Genomic DNA, 24,319 nt, shown 5'->3' with positions numbered 1-24,319 from the left:
CTCTACGGAATACAGTATGTTACTAAATTTGAGGATAGCAGGAGGGTTAAAGAAAATCCAGGTCATAAGCAAGAAGCTTATTTTTATTCGTCATACCAGCATGTTTTTTTATTATTATTTAAAACCAACATCTAATGAAAAAAACAATTTTTTTTCAGTGCAGAATAATCCCGACAGCAACAATAAAAATGTGTTTCGGACAACAGACGTCAAGAGACACATCTGGGCTATTTCTCTGCTTTGATGGCCTCGCGCTGGACATGTATTTTTGATAAATTGCTTTTCCCTTCCTGGCAAGAGTATAATAGAGTCCACACCCATCCACTTTTGTGTTCAGTGAAAAGTCTCAACAGGCCAGATTTTGTGGTTTGTCATTGCTCTGGCAAGAGATGGGCTGTCGAGGATATTCTGGCTACTCTGTGCACAATTACGCATCAATATTCAGGTCTGGATTTAAAATTCTAGGACTGTTTCTCTTGCATCGTGACAGTGATGACAGACAGAACCAAAACAAGCCCAACAGACAAGGCAGACCCACATTTACACACACACACGCAAATTAAATGACTTTTAAGTTTTTTTAGAAGGTTGTACAACAGCCAAACTGTAAGACATTCTCAGAAGGCATCTCTAAAAATCAGCTTACAGAGGCTGGAACGCATAATAGAGGGCAGTGCCACCATCAGTGGACAGCGCAGTGGGTGTTAATGATCATGACTGCTGGCAGAAATCACTTACACTTACACTCACACATACAAATTCACTGTGGTTTGAGGACTGTTATAACTAGATAACACCTCAGAACTTACACACAATTTACACACTGCTATCCCATGACTTTTGCCACATTAGTGTAGAGCTCTGGAAAAAAATGAAGAGACCACTTCAGTTTCTGAATTAGTTTCTCTGATTTTGCTATTTATAGGTTGATGTTTGAGTAAAATGAACATTGTTGTTTTATTTTATAAATAAATAAATATAAATATTGTTGTTTAGAGCATTTATTTACAGAAAATGAGAAATAGGCTGAAATGACAAAAAAGATGCAGATCTTTCAGAAAGAAAACAAGTTCATATTTATAAAGTTTTAGTAGTTCAGAAATCAATATTTGGTAGAATAACCCTGATAAAAAAAACAGTTTTTTTATGCATCTTGGCATGTTCTCCTCCACCAGTCTTACACACTGCTTTTGGATAACTTTATGCCACTCCTGGTGCAAAAATCCAAGCAGTTCAGCTTGGTTTGATGGCTTGTGATCATCCATCTTCGTCTTGATTATATTCCAGAGGATTTCAATTTGGTAAAATGAAAGAAACTCATCATTATAAGTGGTCTGTATTGTAATACTTATCATATCACCAGATTCTATCCAACAGCCAGCTTTATTTAATAGTTAGGGATCTAATAAAGACAATTTGAGGCCTGAAAACACACACACATACAGCTCTTAGAACAAAAGCTACACTATTGAGACTAAACTTCTGGATGCTTCTCTATCATACGCTATTCCCTGCTGAACTTTGACAGGCAGCCTTGAAACCGAGCCCTAAGATGAATTCCTTGACAGGGAGGCCGCATGCTACACCGAAAAAAAAAGACACTGTCAGGAAAAATCCAAGCCGAGTGGAGTCCCACCACAGGTGGATCAGAAGCAGCGTCTGACACTGCGCTCTGAAGCAGGATGTAAATGAGTGCATTGTGAGCTGGAAGCAGCATGTGTGCATCCGAGTGTGGCAGCGAGTCAGGGAGCCCTCTGGGGCTGGGGAACGGAGGGTGGGAAGCCGCGGTGCTCCGAGTCTGATTTGACACCCTGCGTGTGACCTGCGGCCTGGGGGTCACACGGCCCCGTTCCTCCTGGGCGCAGTGGTGATGGAACACTGTCAGTCAGCCGCATAACTGAGCGAGGAGATGGAGGCCAAAAAAGTGCTTACTTTAAAGTTTGAGGAGAGAATGTGGAGACCCCTGGAATTTCTGTTCATGACAGTTTTTTTGGAGCATGTCCACATCCAAGCCCCCCACCTTTCTAAACTGAAAGCAGAAGCATTTATGAGTGGAGAAGAATATGGATAAAACATTGTGTTTATTGGTACCAGTGTGCAGGAACGACCATCATCCCTGCTAAGCCTAATATATTCAATCTAAAAACTGGGTGTCGGGTCGCATTTAGCAGGAGTTCTTCTGGCCACGTCATGCGTCTTTACATACTTACATCAAAAAGAGGATCCAGTTCAGTTTTACTTAACGTGAGTGGCTGGTGGAGCAATGGAGACTTCAGAAGGGGAAACTCAGAGCTCAGTAGCTCATTTACTCATAGTAAAACCAAAAAAAGAGTGAAGTTTCTGACTGAGCACCCTCTCTCTCTCTCTCTGACTGAACATAACCTGGAATCGGATTCATCCCCTCTGAAAGGAGACCGCATCAGACCCGCCCTGTTTAAAATGATTCTTCCACATGCTCGGCGCAATTACCCATTCTCACCAGAGAGGGCCCTAATTCCCCCATATCCTAAAACTTAGAGTCATCAGCTGTAAAGAGCCACTAAATCCTAAACCATTTTTTTTTCATTAATAGCTGAAATGTGTTCCTTTGAAGTAATTAATCACAACAGTCCTGTTTACATTTTTATAAGCATTCCTAACCTTTAAAAAACGCTATTATTGTGCTCATTTCTGCTTCTGTAGCGCCCTCTCTGGTTCAAAGTACACGAACACAACATCATAATATGTAGCTCAGTCAATCAATAATACCGGCCCCCTGCTGACGTCCAACCATCTGGGTCTCACTGGGGTGCTATCAGAGGCACTCTGCTGCTGCTGCAGCTCAGCCAATCAGCTCTCCCTTCTGCACTGCCTCTAAACCCATACATCACTCAATGCCCCTCCCAAACTACTCCTCCTATTGTTAAGCCTTTTCTTTTTTTTAACTCAAATGAATTAAGTCTGTTTTACATAAAATTGGACATTTCTAAGCATTACTCATCTATTTAGAGTTGAATGTTTGTGGCTTAAATATTTGACTTAAATCAACTTATGTTAACATTATAGTAAGTTTAGTCTGTTTCCACTGACTACTTCTTTTCTATTGTCTTTTTTGCACCATCCATTGCCTTCTGGGTACATTCCCCATTTTTTTACACTCACCATCAGTGTGTAGTGATTTCTCCCAGGCTACCTCAGATAAACTACACATAAACCGTCTTCGTGTTGTAGGATGTAAGAGCAAGCATCATTTTCTGAACTGCGTTTAACAATGTGTGTCATATTGTTCAAGCTATAGCCTTTGATTTCTCCATCTAATTTTCTGTGTTTCACATCTACAGCTCAGGAAAAAAATAAGAGACCACTTAAAAATGATGAGTTTCTTTCAGTTTACCAAATTGAAAAACTCTGGAATATAATCAAGAGGAAGATGGATGATCACAAACCATCAAAACAAGCTGAACTGCTTGAATTTTTGCACCAGGAGTAAAGGCATAAAGTTATCCAAAAGCAGTGTGTAAGACTGGTAGAGGAGAACATGCCAAGATGCATAAAAACTGTTATTAAAAACCAGGGTTATTTCACCAAACATTGATTTCTGAACTCTAAAAAACTTTATGAATATGAAGTTGTACTTTTTTGCATTATTTAAGGTCTGAAGGCTCTGCATCTTTTTTGTTATTTCACCCATTTTTCTTTTTTTTTTTGCAAATAAATACGCTAAATGACAAAAATTTTAATTTGTAATTTGGGAGAAATGTCGTCTGTAGTTTATAGAATGACACAACATATTACTCAAACATCATTGTACTTAAACATATACCTATAAATACCTATAAATAGCAAAGTTCTCAGTAAACATTACATAGATAAATTCAACTGATCCAGGTTTACAGTGTAGAAAAATTTGCCTGGATAGGAATGTGCCCCACAATGGTTTTGTGTCTGGAAAACGTATCCTGTATCCTGAACACAGAACACCTAGGTGGCCTACCCACATTTTCCCAAGGCTATATCCAACAAAAATGCATTTCAGCCTATACCACTGTTAGCTGGTAGCCTTGCATGGGTTTCATTTCTTATGACACACTGAGTTACGCCTAGATAGACGAGGAGCTTTCATCGAATCCAGGAGCGTGGTTATTCCAGTCAGTCCCCACACTGTCGGCTGGACTGACCTGCTGTGGCCTGACACTTAGCGTGCTTTCACAGGAAAAACAGCATATACTCTACTCCTTACTCTACAGATGAAAAGAGGACCGTAGTCAGTTTGAGGAACACGTCTTTTTCAGACATAACTTCTATGACACATACGGTTTGTATGGTTGCCTTGGCCACATCTGTATGTAATAAGGTTGCCATGCAGTGTGTGTGTGTGTATGGGGATTGGAGGGGGGGGGGGGGGGGTTGGGGGGGTTGTCTGGGTGAATTTAAGGCGAAGGCTCCAAATGGCATGCCCACTACTGTAGCTCAGCTTCCGCCGAGCAATTAAAACACACATAGTGCCCTGCTTTGGCTTCGGAAGGCAAGGTCTGCCACAGGAATTTGCACACAAACACTTCCTCTCCTCGTATAGCAAGCGGGCGGGCCAGACCAGGCCGGGTTGGGCCGGGGCGGAGGGGGGGGAGAGGTGTGGGAGAGTGGAAATGAGGGCTCGAGCGCACTAAAATTATCAGTGGCAAAACGCTACCATGTGTTCTTCTCATGTTCGCTGTTTCAAAAAGCTGCTAAAAGTGTTAGAAGAAGAATCATGAGATCAAGGCTCAATCCCATTCCAACCCTTGCCCCTACCACTTAGCCCTAACTCTACATTATGCACTATCACACCGAGGGGTAGGGTTTCCTGCTTCTAGTTGGAATAGAGGGGTAGGAAAAAGTTTTAGGGTCACATGATCCTCTAATTTTGATAAGCATTGCATTCTTGCATTTTATTTTGATGTAGTTTCAATGTATTATGCCCTGTTTTATCCATAAGCATAAAAGCATGAAAGATTGCTAGTAGTCGGTCTCAGTAGCTACGTACCTAGCTAAATTTCTCATTCCACCTTAAAAGGTGAAGCAGTTACATACAGTGAGTGCATGTAGCAACATAACTTAAGGTGGAACTGGAAAATTTGAATATTCTGTCACCTGAGGCTGCTGCAAGATTTTAGGTGGAACCAAAGAATTTACAAAAGCAATGAATGTGGCATTTTTTTATCTGACTTGGCTATGTATCCACATGGACAATTTGAGCCAGATACTGCCGCTCATCATCATTACTAGCCACTTGACTCACATGCACACACCTGAAGCTGTGGATTGAGTAATACAATTTCCTGTCCAGACAGTTGTCTCTGTAGCTAACTCCCGTTCCACCTTAAATGATTTAGCTGTTACATTCTGCCACCTGTATGATGCTGTATGATCTATTTACAGGGACAATTCCGGGCAGATACTGCCGGTCACGATCATTACTAGCCACTGCACTTACATGCACACCACACTTGACACTCTGGATTGTGGAATGGAATTTCCCGCCCAGACAGTAGTCTCGGTAGCTAATTTTCCATTCCACCTTAAGTGATTCAGCAGTTCCATTCTGTTACCTATAGCAGTTGCATGATTTAAGGTGGAACCAGATAATTTACAAAAGCACTTAATGTGGCTTTTTTTTTTGCCTGACTTGGCTGTCTATTCGCATGGACAATCCGAGCCAGATACTGCTGGTCACGATCATTACTAGCCACTGCACTGACATGCACACACACCTGACGCTGTGGATTGAGGAATGGAATTTCCCCCCATGTAGACAGTAGTCTCGTTAGCTATTTTCCCGTTCCACCTTAAATGATTCAGCAATTACATTCTGTCACCTGAGGCTGATGCATGATTAAAGGTGGAACTGGAGAGTTTAAACAAGCACTGAATATGGTTATGTATAAATTCTATCCAGATACCACCAGTCACAAGCATTACTACCCACTGCACTGTCCACTGTGGGTGGTAATATTAACCTTTTTTTGGCGTTAAACTTCAACTCATAAGGCACTGTGGATCGAGAACTGTTATCGAAAGATAACACCACACAACTTACACAGGAGTGTTAATTGCCGACACAAATTCAGACATCAGGCCTGGCAGACCTTGATATAAAAATGCTACCATGGGTTCTTCTCAAGCAAAAAATTTGTTGGATTGAGCATCATGGGACCGAATTGCATTCTGCTCTCTCTCTCTCTCTCTCTCTCTTTAACTCTCACTCTCTCTCTCTCCTCCCAACACGCCTCCTCTTCCACAAGAGACAGTTAGAGTAATGAGAAGACTTTCTTTAGCCGAAGAATTCTCAAGGATCCTCCTGACATCTGGAGGCCATCAACGGCGGCTTCCATTCACTGCTCTTGGCAGCCGAGCTCAACTACAGCGAAATTACAGCTTTGGTCATCCAGGTCATCTTTTCCATTAGAATTTATCACTTACACAGTAGTTACAACTCTTTACAGTCGCAGCTCCGCCGTTGCCATGTTTCAACCGAATACTCCATTATATAACCCTCCTCTCAACACACGTTTAACAACGTATAATCATATCCGTTCACATCCATTCACATCAGGCGTCTGTTCCCTCGACACCACCCCCTCGTCCATATGGTGGAAGGCACGAGCAGCGCGGAACTGACAGGAGAGCACTGGTCATTCTGCTGAATTTAATGTATGTAGGCTACATATATGTCATTCCTTCTCGTTAGAGTGTGATAAGTTGTTTTGCACATTTCATTGCAGGGAAAATAAGGAGTTATTGACATCTCTACGTCGTATGATGATGATGTACTGCTCTCAGAGGACCACACTGGCAGACAGCAGGAGGTGTCTGAGTGATTGAACATCAGCCAATACACTTGCACTGAACTGACCAATAGGAAGCTCAGGAGAGGAGGAAATGTTCTCCAGGGAATACTTGACTTTGGCGGTTGGAACATGGTTGGAGTATGAAGGGATGGCTTGTAGTAATAGAGACAAAGTAGACAAAGCAGTGGACAAATAAGGTATAAAAAAATGGGATGTCTTAGTTAGATATTGTTCTCACATTGAATGAATGAAGGAATGAATGAATGCATGAGTCATTTGATAGGTTCTCCTTCTCTTTAGGGATGCACCAATGAGCAAATTGTGGGCCAATGCCAATATCCGATATTACACATATATATTCAGTATCTGCTGATGCCAATGCTGATATACACATTTATGACTTACAGCCTAGAGACTAGACGCTCCGGTATACCTTAAAAAATAATAAAAATGAATTAAAATGAGCTTAAAACAATGGACTTTAAAGTAGCACGACCATTGTTGGCCAACTGTAGTAGCTCAGCCAGCATCACCTGGTCCTTTTTAGGCATTACAATAAGTAAGTGAGCTAGTGTCACTTTAAAATATTGGCTATTAGGCCGATTTAGATGATTCTAATAAAAGCAGTTATCGGCCGATACTGATATCGTTCTGATGTCATTGTGAATCCCTAATCAAAAGCTCAGTTTTAACCCAGAAAAAAAAAACTATAACTGTTGTGAATTGTAATGGAAAATGTATTTATAGAGCTTCATATGAAGCTTCAAAGACTATTTTAAAGACATATTTTTTGCATTTTTCATTAAGATAATGCAAATCCACATGCTGCATACAAACACTTAGCTGTTAGGTGTTGGATCTTGATGTCGACATGTCATTCTGCCCCAGTTCTAGACTGCTTTGCTTGGGTGGGCATGTTGATATTCACATTTTTTTTAATAAGAAGTGTTTAATTCGCCCTTAAACACATATACATGTTAATACATTTCTCGCATTGCTTGGGGGGGGGGGGGGGGGAGGGGGGGCAAAAACAAAATTTAGAAATCTAGAACTGACCATGATGTCATTACAGTTGAGCGAGTGGGAGAGTAGGGTATAGGGCAAGGGAATGGGCCCTGTTTTACAGTAAAAACCCAGTGTTTACATGCAAGATTTACATTTTTATCTTCCTGTACTTTGTTACTTACAAAGGCATAGCTGCAGAAGAAGAGGGAACAAGTACTATTAGTCTGTTAGGGGAACAAGACGTGTTTACAGGAAAAATGGAGAAAAATTAACATGTGAAATGTCTCATCACTTGGTGTCCTCTGAGTTAAAATGTCTGTTAAGTATTGTGTGTACATAAACTCAGGGGAGGAACACAGACTAACAGAGGTGGAAGAAAATGGTCAAAAGTCACAACTAAACTAAATAAATTAATCTAGAATATTTACTTCAGTATAAATCAGCAGCATATCTTACCTCAACTGTGGAGCTGTATTATTTTCATATAGAAATACAAAGCCCAGTTCAAAATAGGAATCCTCACCTGTTAATATGGTTACACTGGAGTAAAGTTAGTGAACAACGGTAATGTTTTAGTGACTCATTTTCAGAATATTGTACTGTATGTTTTAAGACATACATAGACGTGTACATAGACTTATTTTTTCTCTGGGAAAGTGAATGCTGAGCACCTATTAAACTCATCTGAGGTCTATAATTGGTCCTCGGGGGCATTGTTGTACCTTTGAGGATACAGTTACGCTGTTCCTCCAGGAACAGGTACGAAACTGTACTTGTACAGTATCTGTTTTTTTCTTTGGTGTACATTTCACACGGTGCTGAGTCTTTTTTCAGTTTTGTTTTTCATTCAGTTTTGTTCTGTGTTGGTTTGGCATTAAGGATGCACTAAATATCTGGCAGCCAAAATTATTTGGCTTTGTTTAATAAATAAAAAACACAACAAAATACCTTTATGCTGTTTAATGTGTGTTACGTTTAAAAAAATGTTTCCTGTTGTCATTATTCAACTTCAAGCAAAATGTTTGTGTTGTTTCATTTTTGACCAAAAAATGTAATTTTGGCTAACCTATTTTTGGCATCTTTGCTGTTTCTCATAATGGGATTTTTTTTTTTACCAAACCCCCAAAAACATCATAATAACCACTTAACAAAACCCAAATCTCCCCTCTTTCCTGTTTCTCTCAATTTCCCATTTTTTCAGACCAAAAAAACCCACAAAGAGATGATGAAGACCACCTATAAGACCTAAAAGAACAAGTGCTACCTTGTCTTAGCTGTTTCTTTCAATTTCCTATTTTTTGTGGATCAAAAAGACCCCACAAAAGAAGAATGAAGACCAAAAAGAAGACCCAAGAGAACTCTAGTTGTCGACAGTAGTTGACAACTAGTTGTCATGTCTTTTTTTTCTTTTTCTCTCACTTTGCCATTCTTTCCAACCTTCTCAAACTTTTAACCTTTCAATCTTTTCAACTTTGTACTTCGGCCAAATGTTTTTCTGCATCCCTTTCTGCCAATTTTACTTTGTTTTTGCTCTCTCACTTTTCCACGTTTTGATCAAAATAAATAAAAATGAAATAGTGATTGAGATTGAAGAACTCATATTGTCTTGTTTCTATTCTGATCGATGTTAAGGGCTTCAACTGCAGTTCTTTAATAGGCTACGGGATTCGCCGATTATTGGGCAACTGAACTTATGCATGTGAAAATGGTCCAAAATAATGAAAAGACACAATAAGTTATACCGAACAATAGCGTTTTTTTTTTAAAAAGATGATGACGTTAACAAATCTGGCTCGTTGTAAATGCAGCAATCGAGGAAAGTTGGAACATTAATGAAAAGTCACGAAAAAACGTGGCAGTCGAACTTTTACCAAATGTTTGGTTAGGTTTTGGTCTTCATTTTGGTGCGGTCTTATACCTGCAACCCTATATTTAGTCGTTTATTTTATTTATTTATTTATTTATTTATCTGTTTGTTTGCTTGCTTGCTTGCTTTCTAGATCACCTGTTACGTCACTGTTACTGTTATCTAGAAATACTATGTATTTTTCGCGCCGAAAACGTGTAGCTATACTTGTAGAGCGTATGTGTTAAACTCCTGTACGCACCTGTACCACTCGAGCCCCTTGTCGTAAAAGCGGTCAAAGAAGTGCGGCTCCGCGCCGAGAGCGCGCACGTCCGGGTGCACGCGCAGGAACTCCAGGAGCGCTCTCGTGCCACCTTTCTTTACCCCGATGATGATCGCCTGGGGAAGCTTCTTAGTCCCGTACGTGTTGGCCACGGGGATGCCCAGTCTGCCCAGCGTATCGTGCGCCCTGGGCTCGGTAAAGCCCTGGTCCGCGGGCGCGCGCACGGACCCCGTGGGTACGGTAGCGTTCCGCGCAGCGTCCGGTTGCGCGGAGAGGAGCTCGAGGAGCGCGTTAGCCCTCACCAGAGCCGAAGACTGGGTGCTCATCCTGGGCGCGGACTCGCACCATCCCGCGAGGCAGTAGAAGAGGAAGGCGCAGAGCGCGAGCATGGTGACGGGCAGCGCTCTGCCCACGTTCAGCTTAGAAGTCCTGCACACACTGCATCCCATGAGCGCGCGCTGCACACTCCACCAACCACATAGCTAGAACCAAGGTAGAACCAACAACCAGTGCACCACTCCAGAAACCAGTCAGCAGCCGACAATGTGCCCAGTTAGACCAGTATAGAATACCCGTCTACAGACGTCCACATGCCATCTTCCATCTTCAACTTGTTCAGCATCAGTCACGTGCTCTCCATGCTCTCTCCATCCATGCGCTTTACGCGCCACCCAGGTCCAGTCCTGCTGTGTCTCCACTATATTAGTCTATGGGTGAATTCTCAGAACACACTGCTCTGTTAAAGCTCCAGCCCTTCTCTCACTCTTCTCTCACTTCACTCCTCAGGTCTCCCCTCTCTTTCTCTCTCCACGCCTCTAAGTGAAGGCCCCACCCTTCAGAGGCTTCCCATTCAACCAATTCAAGAGAAGAGCCCAAAGCCACCAAACACCAAACACTACTGTGGATCTTCAACTGATGCTTTGCCTTGGATTCCAGAGGTTTTCAAAAGGGGAAACTCTACCAAATGCTCATCACTGAAAAATTCCCTCATTGTATATCATATAGTCACAGACATTCTGGTAAAAAATAAGAGACCACTTCAGTTTCTGAATCAGTTTCTCTGATTTGGCCATTTATAATTATATATTTGATTAAAATGAACACTGTTGCTTTATTCTATAAACTACAGACAACATTTCGCCCAAATTCCAAATAAAAATATTGTGATTTAGAGCATTTATTTGCAGAAAATGAGAAATGGCTGAAATCACAAAAAAAAGTTTATATTCATAAAGTTCAGAGATCAGAAATCAATATTTGTTGGCATAACCCTGTTTTTTATTTACAGTTTTCATGCATCTTGGCATGTTCTCCTCCACCAGTCTTACACACTTTTATTTAAATATGTAATTTGGTACAGATTACTGATGACTTTTTCAAAAATGTAATTATATTGTAATCTTAAGGACTACTATTTAAAAAAATAAAGTACTTGAAAAAAAATAAGTTTCTTGAATTACTTCTCTTCAAAAGCCACATCAGTACCAGTCCAAAGTTTAGACACACCTTAAATTTAATGTGTTTTCATCATTTTAAAAGCTCATACAAACTATGAAGAAAAAACATATAAAATGATTTAGTATTAAAAAAATGTAATATGTTTTATATCACTCTTGCTTAGATGACAGATCTTGGCTCAATTTTCTCAGTCAGCTTTATGAGGTAGAGTCACCTGGAATTCAGACTTTCAGTTAACAGCTGTGCTAAACTCGTCAAGAGTTAAGTACTGTTGTGCAGAATAAGATTATCAGAGTTACCAGCCTCAGAAACCACATGTTAACCGCTCCTAACTGGTAGAGTCAATTGATCAAGAAGTTCTAACTTAACAGGAAGGTTTATAAGTTGTGAGGTGGGATCTTATGAGTGAGGTTGAACACTGGCCATGGCAATGGCAATTAATAAATTCTGACTATGTCACCTGTACAGAATAGTACATGCAGTTAGCAAGTGTACTAACCAAATACCGGCAACATCCCTAAATATACTCAATACTATTATACAGTATAATAATAATAGTTACATTACTCAAGATCAGTACCCAGTGCTGTAACTGATTTACAAACTTTACAGTAGCTCTACTATCACTCTTCAGACATATAGCGTAACACATTAGCCCGTCAGGCTGCGGAGATTGAGAGTTTCTTTTGAACTTGGTTTAATGGCCCGCTGCCTCTACTCTGAATATGAGGCGTGTAATGGTGAACATCATCTGTCTGGAACGACATAAAGCTGCCCTGGAGGCCCAGAAAGCAGAAGCTGTGGAGATATCAGTCAGAAAGTGTAGCTAGCAGTGCAGTTCATTAGCGCTGAGGTGACGTTCATCATCAGCGTGCGCCGAGGAACCGGAAACACGCAGCACATCCATAAACATTCCCGGCTGCTGCAGTCGCCACAACAGATAGGCCGGCCTAGCTCTTCTTTTCCACGAGTCTGTGGCTTTTAGGAGACAGATTAACATGGCACTCAATGAGTCTGCTGGCCCAAATCATGCAGAATGTTTTTCATATCTTTATTGGTTCAATCGATAAAAAAATCAAAACGAATAAATCACGATTAATCACATTTTTTGTTATAAACACTCAAACTTTTAATGATGAATATTAAAATGTAAAATAGAGGGATTTTATTTGTATTCATATACAGTATGTTTGTGTAGACTGTCCTTTGTGAACTTTATTCAAGCACCGGCTACATTTTAAAAAGTCACATCAATTCAACATATCAAAAACTAAGAAACAAAAGAGTCTATTTAAGGTGGATTAAACAGACAGATCAGGGAATATGGCAAACTTCACTAAGAGAAAGAGAGAGAGAGAGGGAGGGAGGACAAAGAAAGTATCAATATTTAATCTATTTTTTAATACAAATAATAAATAATCTACCCTCTGAACTTCTAAACAGTAGCCACATCATGTTTACATTGCAAAATATAGATAAAATCTATTAAAAAAACACTGAAACTGGTAAAAAAAAAAGGGTACAATGATTCATGTACAAAAAAATATAAGCATTAAAGTATCCAGCTTAATTATGTATATTTAACTTTGACAGCACTGGTTTTAACCTCTTACAGCACAGTGGAATTTGGAGCTAAAATTAACAGCTTTAAAATATGTAGAATAGCTATTTATTCTATATTTGTTTACTCCAGGCTGTGTTCATTTTTTTCTATTTTTTTGTATTTTCTCACATTCAGCTGCAACTCAGCTGTCTATCCCCTATCACTAGTGATGGCACAACACAAGGATGGTGAAGACTAGTACATACATGCCTCCTCTGATACATGTGAAGTCAGACTCTATTTAAACTGCTGTTGATGAAGCACTGCTGAGTGGCATCACAGAGCGCTTGGAGGAAAATGCACAGCGACTCGATTCTAATACATCAGCTCACAGACGCAGCCCTGTGCTGATCAACATCACCCTAGGAGTGATGAGGGGAAAAAGCGCCATCTACCTTCCCCCCCAGAGAGAGCAAGACCAATTGTGCTCTCTCAGGGCTCCGGCAGCTGACGGCAAGCTGCATGACCGGGATTCGAACCAGCACTCTCCCGATCATAGTGGCAGCACTTTAGACTAGACCACTGGACCACTCGGCACCACAAGAAATCTGTGTTCATTATCGTTGGCTCAATGTGCAGATTCCTGTTCTGTAGGAGCAAAAAATACAAATTCTCATATAATAATCCTTACAAATGTTACCTTTAATGACACTTGTAATGTATGTAATTCATGTATTTTATAAATACAAGATTTGGAGGCCCACATACAGGAGCTTGCAGTGAAAAGAGTTAATGACAGAAAAAAAGTAATGATTAATTATACAGAAATGGTCACTGCCATGTAGAGTATTATATATTATTATGTAGAGTATTTAAAAATGTGTTGTTAATATTTTATTTCAGTCATTTAAGTGACGGACACTGTACAGTAAGCTACTAATTGTGAATTATGTTAACTTTATTCGTGAATTACCAATTTTAATATCACAGGTTTATGTAAACTTTTGACAGTGGGCTGTAATGATCGTGACCGGCGACTTCTGGCTACAACTGTCCATGTAAAAAAAAAGACATGCAACTCTGACACAAATAACATCCACACTTAATACAGGTGGCCACATACTCATACTCCACAGGTCAGTGCATTGTTCTTTATCTTCCACTGGACATGCCAAAAGCCATGGGACACCATACGAAGTATGTATACAGTTCGTATACAGACAGGTAAAATCATTACTACAGACTACATCACTATGTACTAAGTTTTGTGTTTACATTTACGCTACAGAGATTAGCTTCAAAGCTACATGTAGTTGATATAGAATGGGACTCCTCAGCTGTCAACAAAGCATCAGCCACTTGATGAATGATGGATATGCGGTCAAACGCTGGCTTTTTCTTCCATCCAACCGTTTTATTTGCTTTTATTCCTTCATAATCCATCCATTCAGACCAATCATGGCCTATATGCACTCAGAATTATAGGCTAAACTATTAAGGAAAAAAAAAAAGATGTTGAAAGGAACGGCCCTCTGCAGCTGCCAAAAACACGTGTACAGTGGATGTGTGTTTCATCTGAAAAGCCCATCGACACATTTCCTCCGCGGGAGGCCCACAGATGGTGAGTCCATGTGTCTGCCATTACGGCAAATTACAAAGTCCTCTCCACCAAAAAAGAGAATGTTCCACTCTCATTTTGTCCTTTCCAGGCCCGAAAAGAAGATCGTGCTCATTTGCCACGGCCACAAGATCCCCACCAGCTAAATCTATTACGAGGGGCTGAAGAGAACCGCCACCCGGGAGAGAGGGCACAAAGAGGCTCTGTGTATCCCCAAGGCCTTCCTCAGCCACTGGATCCTAATGTGTTCAAAGCATCTTAGTGTCAGGACAGCTCCATGAAATCAGTTCCAGATCGAAGACGCAGAGCATTTGCATGCCTTCGAATTCTTATTGTTTTATGAAAAAAAAGCCTTCCTGAACACTTCCACTCTGGTCAGGAAGGCACATCAGCGGCTCTACTTCCTCAGGAGGCTGAGACGAGCTGGACTCGGGAGCGTAGTCCTCACCTCCTTCTACAGATGTGTGGTGGAGAGCGTCGTGTGCTCCAGCATCAATGTGTGGCATGGAAGCTGCTCTGCTGCAGACAGGAAAGCACTGCAGAGGGTGGTGAAGGCTGCACAGAGGATTGTTGGAGTTAGCTTCCCCAGCACCACAGACATTTACACCTCCAGGTGCAGGAAAAGGGCCACCTGCATCAGGAAGGATCCCACCCACCCAGCACACGCACTTTTTGTCCCACTCCCCTCAGGCCGGAGGCTGCGGAGCAAGCCTTGTTTTGCACAAAAGTGCAAAACAACAAGACTCAGAAACAGCTTCATTCCAGAAGCTGTAAGACTCTTAAACTCCACTTAACAACACACTGCACTGACACCAAGGACAAATTACTGTTTACTGTTTACCAACATGGTCACTTTACTTGCACTGAGACACTTTATCTCCACTGCTCTAATTCACATTATCATGCTGCTATAGCACACTTGCACTCTGGACTTCATGTTGCTGAACCTTCTACTCTCTATTTATTTTTTTTTATTCTTGGGATATTTATCTATCTATTTTGTATATTCTATTTCTTTTATTGTATTCTTTTTTTATCTATATATCTATTAATAACAGCTCTTTGGGTGTAAAACTGGATCGTGAGATCACAATTTCGTTCCACCTCATGTACCACATGTGATGTGAATGACAATAAAATCTCCTTGAATCCTTGAATCCTTGAAAAACGTCCATTTGTTCAGCTGCAATGATCATGTAGAATACTTTTTAGTTTAAATACCATACTTTTTTAGACTATAAGGTGCACCAGATTATAAGGCGCACTATCAATGAACGTCTATTTTCTGGTCTATTTTCATACATAAGGTGCACCGGATTATAAGGCGCATTATACAACAGTTAGCTCCAACCTCACAATATGATTGGTTGAAAAGTGTTCTAGCCGTGCTGATATTTGCTTCTCACACTAAACCTGTATCACTCCGCCGACGCGTTGCCGAGTAATGGCATATATACACAGTACATTTTGAATCATCACCTCCAGCGGCACAAGCAGCAGCGTTAGCTTAGCACAGGCTAGCGCTCATCCACGCCACGCTCGCCCGCAGCACTGGCTCGTCTTTTGTGGGGAAAAAAAGAGGAAAAAAATCGCTCAGCTGTAGCCATCTGACAGCCAGAACGCTAACCAGCCAGGCTAGGCTAAGTTAAGTTAATGCTGAGCTAAAGCAAGCTACGCTAAACTAACCACAGTCCAGCCGGCTAGCTAAAACCAACACCACCCAGCAAAACAGGCAGAAATGCTCAAAAAATGCGCAGCGTTCACCTGAAGACAACTCCACGGAGCAGGAGAGGAGAGTTACCATCTTCGCTTATTCCCAATTTTGCTTTCAAGCTAACTTTCGTGGTCTAAGTCTGTATGAACCATACACCGTTTTGTAGTTAAGTTTCAGTTCTGTTACAGTTGTTGTGGAACTACTTTTTGGCGGAAGGCACAGTCCATATTAAAGCATATTCATTCATTTCTTTGAATTATTTTCTTCATTCATTTTGTAAAAAAAAAAAAAACGGTTTAGTTTTGTTTACTTAACTCAATGTACAATACGATAAAATGGTGAATGCTTCCTAAAACATGGCTGGCGCTACACAGCATGCAATGCACCATTACGTAGTTGCCCACACTCTATAGCATTAGCCGGTAACTGCAGTGCTAGCGGGACATAAATGCCGTCCAATAGTGCTAGACTGAGGAATCCTGAGTGTTCTGGTAAGCCAGGACGCTATCAGCTAGCGGTTCGTTCTAAGTAGCTTGTTTTAACACAGCAAACACACAGACTACAGTCAGATACACTCACCTCTGAACGATAAAAGAGCTAGCGCTGCGGTTAGCGGCTAATGCTAATGCTGCTGCACCCAGCCTTAGTGCTGGAGAAACTTCACTGAAAACTCACCCTTATAACACTGTACTTCAGTAGAGTGGCTTTACTGATTCTTAACACCTGACTGGTAGAATTCATACATAAGGAGCACCAGATTATAAGGTGCACTCACGAATTTTGGGAAAATTATAGTAAGTATTTTAAGTGCCCCTTATAGACTGTTAAATAAAATATATACTTACAGATTGTAGTCCTGTATCTGTTTATCTGCATACTTTATTATTATCTTCTTTTCACCCTGATGATCAATGGTTAGGACCCCTCAAGAGAGAGCAGCTATTATTATTTTGGTGGTGGGGCATTAATCTTAGCACTGCAGTGAGAGTGAAAGGAGGATATTTTAAAGTTTGCTGAAAACAAATACAGGACTACAGTTTGTATTTATAGAACTACAAAGTCATATATTATTGTAGAAACAAGAAAGTGGTCATAAAGTTATTTTTGATTGGTGTTTACATAATTTCAGGACAGTTCTAATCGTCAATTGCTGGGGTAAAATCTAAGTTATATAGTGGGCTAAGTGCTGCCACTATGATCAGGAGATCGCCGGTTTGAATCCTGTTTATGTAGCTTGCCATCAGCTGTCAGAGCACTGAGAGAGCACAATTGGCCTTGCTCTCTCAGGGTGGGTAGATGGCGCTCTTTCCCCTCATCACTCCTAGGGTGATGTCGATCAGCACAAAGCGTCTGTGAGCTGATATATCAGAACCAAGTCGCTGCGCATTCCTCTGAGTGTGCTGTGATGCTACTCGGCGATGTTGCATCAGCAGCAGTTAGAAAAGACACGGTGGCTGATTTTACATGTATCTGAGGAGGCATGTACTAGTCTCACCCTCCTGGTGTTGGGGCATCACTAGTGATAAGGGGAGTCCTAATGAGTGGGTTGGGTAATTGGCCGTGTAAATTGGGAAGAAAATGGGAAAGAAAATATAAATATAATTTTAAAAATGTCAATTGCTGTTGCTATTGGTCAGTAAGTGCTTTTATTTATTATCGCTTTTTGTCATGGTTTTTCAAAGTATGGTTCTTCAAAGAAACATCCGTCAAAAGCTTCTCTAACAGTAAAATGAAGTACTGACAGCAGTGCAGAATGCAGGGTTTACCTTACAAACGATTTCTACAAACTGCCCTCACTTCTCCTGATCTGCTTACTTTATCAATAGAAAACGAAAAAAACAAAATAAAGATCAGCGACGAATAATAGCTTCAAACAGCACCTGCAGCAGAGCCGTCAGAGAGCATCAAACACAGGAACAAAGCAGAGAGACAGCAGAGCCGCCGAGCCTCAGCCCTCCTCATAATCCCATCTGCCTTTCATCCTCAAACTACATAAAACACCAGGTTAACAGGAACAAGGTGAGTGAAGGAGGTATGGAGCAGTTAACGGACGCACATGCAGTTCTCATCTATAAGCATCTCTCTTTCTCCACTTATGGAGTATTTTGTTCTTTATTTTTGGAGCTGGTTGCTCAGGTGTGGCTGAGTGGTTTCTGTACCAACCCAAGTTTGAAAAATCTGTTGACACACAGAAATTATGCACCCAATCACCAATCTGCACATCCCATAATCAGACTGAACAATCTGGAGTTAGAATAATGTTGATATCTCAAAAATGATATGTGGCAGAACATATCAGAAGAAGAAGGAATTGTAAAAAATGGGGGAATTAAGAAAATGAAGCACAAAAAAGAGAAGAAAAACAGGAAAAGCAGAAAAATTTGAAGAAAAAAGATTGGATTGGAAGAAAAAAGTAGAAGAAATGGGAAAATAAAACAAGAAAGAAGAAACAAAATGAAGAAGAAGAAGAAGAAGAAGAAAAAGAAAATGGGAGAAAACAAGAAGAAAGAAATGGAAGAAAATGAAGAAGAGATTGGAGATAAAAAGTAGGAGAAATGGGAAAATGAAACAAGAAAGAAGAAACACAAAATGAAGAAGAAGAAGAAGAAGAAAATGGGAGAAAAAGAAAAAAAGTAGGAGAAATGAAAAAAAAATGGGAGAAAAAAGAAGAAGGAAATGGAAGAAAATGAAACAAGAAATAAGAAGACCACAATGAAGAAGAAGAAGAAGAAGAAGAAGAAGAAGAAGAAGAAGAAGAAGAAAAAATGAGAGAACAAAAACAAAAATGAAAGACAAAGCATTAAAAGCAGATAAAGAGAAACAAATGAAGAAGGTAATGAGAAACTGGAAGAAGAAAAGAAAGAACAAAACTCATATTTTTTAAGATTAGATTTAAGAAAAAAATGGTAAAAAGACAACAGAAGAAAAAGAAAATGAAGGAACAACAGAAGAAGCAACAGAAGAAGAAGAGGAAGACGAATGATGAGAAAGAAAACAGAGGAAGAAACAGAAGTAGCAGAACAGAAAAAAAACTAAATTAAGTTAAAGAAGAGGAAGAACACTGAAGAAGAGGCAGAAGCAAAAAATAAAGAAGATGCTGAGAAAATGAAGAACAAATAAATGCACACAGTATAACAATATCTATAAAACCAGGAGGATGAAGAGGAAAACAGAAAAAGCAGAAACAAATAGAAGAAGAGAAAAACAGAGCAAGAAAAGGCAGAAGAAAAAGAAAAAATTGTAAAAGATATAAATCGAATAATAAAGACAGTAAAGCACACAAACAAAGTTAAATTGGGGTTGTTTGTAAAACAGTGTTCTAATATTTTTTTGACTATTATTTTTTTAATATTTTTGATTCTGCAGCTGCTAAAGAAGCTGCTCACCTCCACCACTCTTCTGCTAGAGAATAAAAGTGAGGATCAGACTGGTCTGCACTTGTACAGTAGAGAGTCTGAAGAGTCTGAACACTGCACTGACTGAGGCCTTCACCCCAGTCTGAAGAAGCTGATGGATCTCTGGGTGCTCACCTAAAGACCTGCGTAAAGTTCTGTATCTATAGAGAGAAAATAAGTCCTAATGACAGCAAAAAAAACGATAAATTACCCAAAAACCCCACAGAATCACGGCTGTGTTTACTGAGCATCAATAGCATGTGGAATATGAGTAATAGCGCATTAATATCTGTACATGAACGTATCGTGCCAGTGACCACGCAGCGCTAAAGCTGTTTTATCAGCTGTGCGTTCAGGACAAAAGGTCTGCAGATGCTTCGGGAGCAGGAAAAGCCTGTACAGGCCGGTCTGTGTACCTAGCTGAATCATATACAGCGCAGTTCTCATCAAAAGATCTGACTGAGTGACATTTGTGTCAATACCAGAGACACTGGAAGATTAAGCTGGGCTTTATTGTAATGTTTGCTGTACCAGACTGCTGAAAGGTGCACAGCCCCAGTGAAAACGTCCTGCCAGTGTGTTTGTGTGTGTGTGTGTGTGTGTGCACATGTGTTTCTTTGCACATTTTTATGAACGTGAGGAACGCTACTGATTTTAGTTAAAATACATTTTTGTACAAAGAAAGCGAATCAGATGCAGCAGTGCTGCTGGAGTTTTTAAACACTGTGTGAACCCTATGGACGGATTTTCCGTCCAAAATCGCACCGTGTTTTCTCAGCTTAATTACTCAGGAATGCCTTCATGTATCAGCATAATCCATATATGGTAAGAAAGAGCAAAACTACATCCCAGTGCGGTAAAGCATCTGCAAGAAATACATTGAGAAAAACACCTAAAAAATAAGATCTCCTTCAAAGTTCCTTGTTTTATTCTTCTATTATGACTATATTTATTTGCTCAAAACACATAATCAGTTGTATTTACATGTACTTTCAGGTCTTTGAATAAATTGCATGATGTCATCATTGCCAATGATTCCTCAAAGTGTTGAAAAAAGGACAAAAAAAAAAGTGCAATTTGCTTTTCCTCAACCAATACTATTTACTTCTAGTGCTTTAAACATATTTAAATGATGTTTCAAACCAAATAATATCATATTAGTTTAAGCAGACTGTGAAGACTGTGTTTGTGTATTGCTGTGACTTAGATGAAGATCAGAACACATTTTATGACCAATTTATGCAGAAATCCAAGTAATCCCAAAGGGTTCACTTACTTTTTTCTTGCAACTGTATATCTTTGGTCCTGCTGTAAAAAAACAAGTGTGCATGTGATCATACAGTTGTGTGTCGTACAGAGAGAGATATAAGTGTGTGAGTCTGTGTGTGAACGGAACAAGAAAAGACAGGAACGAGGGATGAGGAAGAGGCGCAGTGTGATAGGTCCAGGATAAGGTTTCATGCCTGCCGGCTCACCTGAGGATTAACAGTAACTCCTGGCTGCGAAGTTGACAGCACAGAGAAGCTGATGTCTGTGTGTGTGTGTGTGTGGGACACAGTAAGAGTCTAGCTCAGGCCGGCTTGGCCTGTACTGTGCGTGTTTACATGTGTACTGGCCGTAGCGAGCTGCGCTAGCAGAGACACTCCAGGGAGCGGCTGTGGTTCTGCTCATTCATACTTTTTACTCTTTAACTCCACTGCCGTGACGTCAAGCCAGAAACCACAGCCGCCTCTTTCCTGCATTACTGTCAGGATGCATTTTTGTCCGCTGTGTGAAAGAGCAGCGCTAGTTTCCATTCCTCGCATCGCTGAGACAAGTGGTCGGCTATAGGCTAACCCCAGTAAACAAAAGCCGATTCAGAGCCAGCAGCTTTCCTACTGTTTGAAGCTTTACTTCAGAGACAGAATCTACATACAGAGTAAAAGACATTAAAAGTTGCCATTTACAGATGTCCCATGTGATTACAGCATTACAGACATATATGTACAACACAGATTATGCAAAACATTATGATTATGATCACCTTCTTGTTTCTTTGCGCATTATCCAAGGAGTACATTGTAGTTCTATAATGACAGACTGTAGTCTTGTATCTGTTTCTCTGTATACTTTATTGTTATTCTCCACCACAGGGTAGCTATTATTAGGAAAACGGTGTGTAAACGGTAGTGGATCAGATACAGCAGTGCTGCTGGAGTTTTTAAACGCTTCAGTGTCTCTTCTTGATTAAAAATAGTCCCTCAGCAGTGTCCTGTTGGCAGCGCCTTGTGGGCAGCATCCTTGATGATCAACACAAATTGATATAAACGCATTCTTCGATGTACTGTGTAAATACCTCTTGTGCCACCATTCCAGGCAAACAAGTACCTTGACATTTTGGATGTATTTAAAATATTTTTTTCTTGTTGAATTATATCTTTAGTGAAAATATACATTTATTGGGAAAACCTGTATATCCTCTAGCCTGTATACAAGGTGAGATATTACTTTTGGTCAAAGAGGCATAGAGGTCCTGTATTTATCCACAAATTCAGCAGCTGGGCCTGTAGATACTTGTTGCTAACTCCGGCTAGCACTAATGGAGCAGTGTTAGCATAAGGTGCTAACCACAGAGCTAGCTCTTTCGCCGTTCAAGGGCAAGTATATCTGACTGTTGCCTGCATGTTTACTGTGTTAATAAAAGCTTCATCGGACGAACCGCTAGCTAATATTGCCCTGGCTTACCGGAACAGTCAGGGTTTCTCAGTGTAACACTCTCGGTTGGTATTTACTAGCTCTAACTATGACTAGCGGTTAGCCGCTAATGCTAAAGCTGTACTCAGCACTCAGCCTTAGTGAAACGCTGGAAATCTAAGATTACCGTAAATAAACGGAAGCACTTTATTCAAATAAACCCAAATTACCCAAATAACCAGTTTTCAGGAGAGAAATTTGGGTAGATTAACATCCAGCACTTGTTTGACTTGAGAACACCCCAGTTCCTTACTAGTGTCAATTAATGTGCCTTATAATCTGGTGCACCTTATGTATGAAAATAGACCAGAAAATAGACGTTTATTGATAGTGTGCCCCATAATCCGTTGCACCTTATAATGCAAAAAATCTACGTTAATCTGAAGGCATTGCTTATAATTCAGCTATAAAATATATGTCAGTGTGTCTTTTATTGTAACCACACAGCGTATTGTTAAATCGAACACTCGTACCTTCTAGTCCTGTTCAAACAGGGAAGCAGGTGCTACCAGGCCTATGTTAGCGGCACCAGCACTGCTTTATTTTGAAACAGGAGAAGCAGCAGGTATTGACGCTGCCCCTGCCGAGATATTTTATATTCTATAGCATCACCTTAGAGGAATGACTCGAGTTTTGTCCCATTGAATGTCTTCACACATACGTCATGCTTCTCACTGCGTGTGAATCTACTAGAATATCAGTGGAAACACCTCAGAACAGCGGATAGGCTGATGTAAGCTTGAGGCCTGTGGGGAGACAGTTTATACATGACCCACCCTTATATACAGTATAATGTATTGAAAGTACAGCATATTACAATGTTTGGCATTTACCACATACATGAGTATATGTCATATACCGTATTTTTCGGACTATAAGGCGCACCGTATTATAAGACGCACTATCAAAGAACGCCTATTTTCTGCTATTTTTCCATACATAGGGCGCATCGCATTATAAGGCGCGTTAAGTGACACTAGAAAGGGTGCCTATATCAAAGTGAACAGGGGTGGCGCCATGTTTCCCTTCCCCCACCGGGGGTGGTCTCTTGCCGGTGGAGCGTCTCAGTATTCAAATCTAGCTCTTTCAAAGTCAAACGAGTGCTGGATATTAATCTACACAGATTCCTCTCCTGAAAACTGTTTATTTGGGTGAGTAACGTGCTTCAGTTTATTTACAGTAAGCTTAGATTTCCAGATGTCCACTAAGGCTTGCTGCACCAGCGTTAGCATAGCTATCCGCTAGCACGCTAGCTAGTCACCTAAACTAGTAAAGTTAACCCAAACTTAAACGACAGCGTTACACTGAGTAATCCTGCGTGTTCTGGTAAGACAGTGAGATATTAGCTAGCGATTCGTCCCCCGTAGATTACAGATTACAGGCTGATAAAACTCACCTCTGAGAGAGTTAGCGCTTAGCATCTAGCTAATACTAGCCAGGCAAAGCAGCACAGACTTACAGGCTGATAACTCACCTCTGAACGGTGAACGCTTAGCGATTAGCATCTAACTCTAATAATACTGCTCCAGCAGTATTAAAAGTACTAAATTTAGAAAATACTGATCTCTGAACAGTGAAAAAGCTAGCACGGCTCTGCACGGAGTGTGTGTTTACTGCTCCTTACACCTGACGGGTAAAATTTAGATAATACTGATCTCTGAACAGTAAATAAGCTAGCTAATGCTATTTGCTGCTCCAGCCTCGGAACTGCACGGCTCTGGACTCTGTATAGCACTGAAACTCTGTATAACGCTGCACGGAGTGTGTGTTTACTGCTCCTTACAACCTGACGAGTAAAATTTAGATAATACTGATCTCTGAACAGTGAATAAGCTAGCTAGCTTAGCGGTTAGCATCTAGCTAATGCTATTGCTGCTCAGCCTCGGAGCTGCACGGCTCTGGACTCTGTATAGCACTG

At 40.5% G+C, this 24,319-nt stretch overlaps 1 protein-coding gene across 1 annotated transcript in view; it reads right to left on the bottom strand.

Moving 5' to 3' along the window:
• LOC103046953 (heparan sulfate glucosamine 3-O-sulfotransferase 6) overlaps window positions 1-10,708 on the bottom strand; it is a 38,579-nt gene extending 27,871 nt beyond the window's left edge. The window contains exon 1 of the mRNA XM_022667041.2: window positions 9,920-10,708. Coding sequence (XP_022522762.2) covers window positions 9,920-10,389 — 470 coding nt within the window. The 5' untranslated portion in view covers window positions 10,390-10,708. The remainder of the gene's footprint in view (window positions 1-9,919) is intronic.
• Window positions 10,709-24,319: the final 13,611 nt, after the last annotated feature.

Source organism: Astyanax mexicanus, chromosome 19, assembly GCF_023375975.1.
Source record: "Astyanax mexicanus isolate ESR-SI-001 chromosome 19, AstMex3_surface, whole genome shotgun sequence".
Lineage (NCBI taxonomy): Eukaryota > Metazoa > Chordata > Actinopteri > Characiformes > Acestrorhamphidae > Astyanax > Astyanax mexicanus.
The sequence above is the reverse complement of the archived record's forward strand: the minus strand, read 5'-3'. Positions and strand labels throughout refer to the sequence as shown.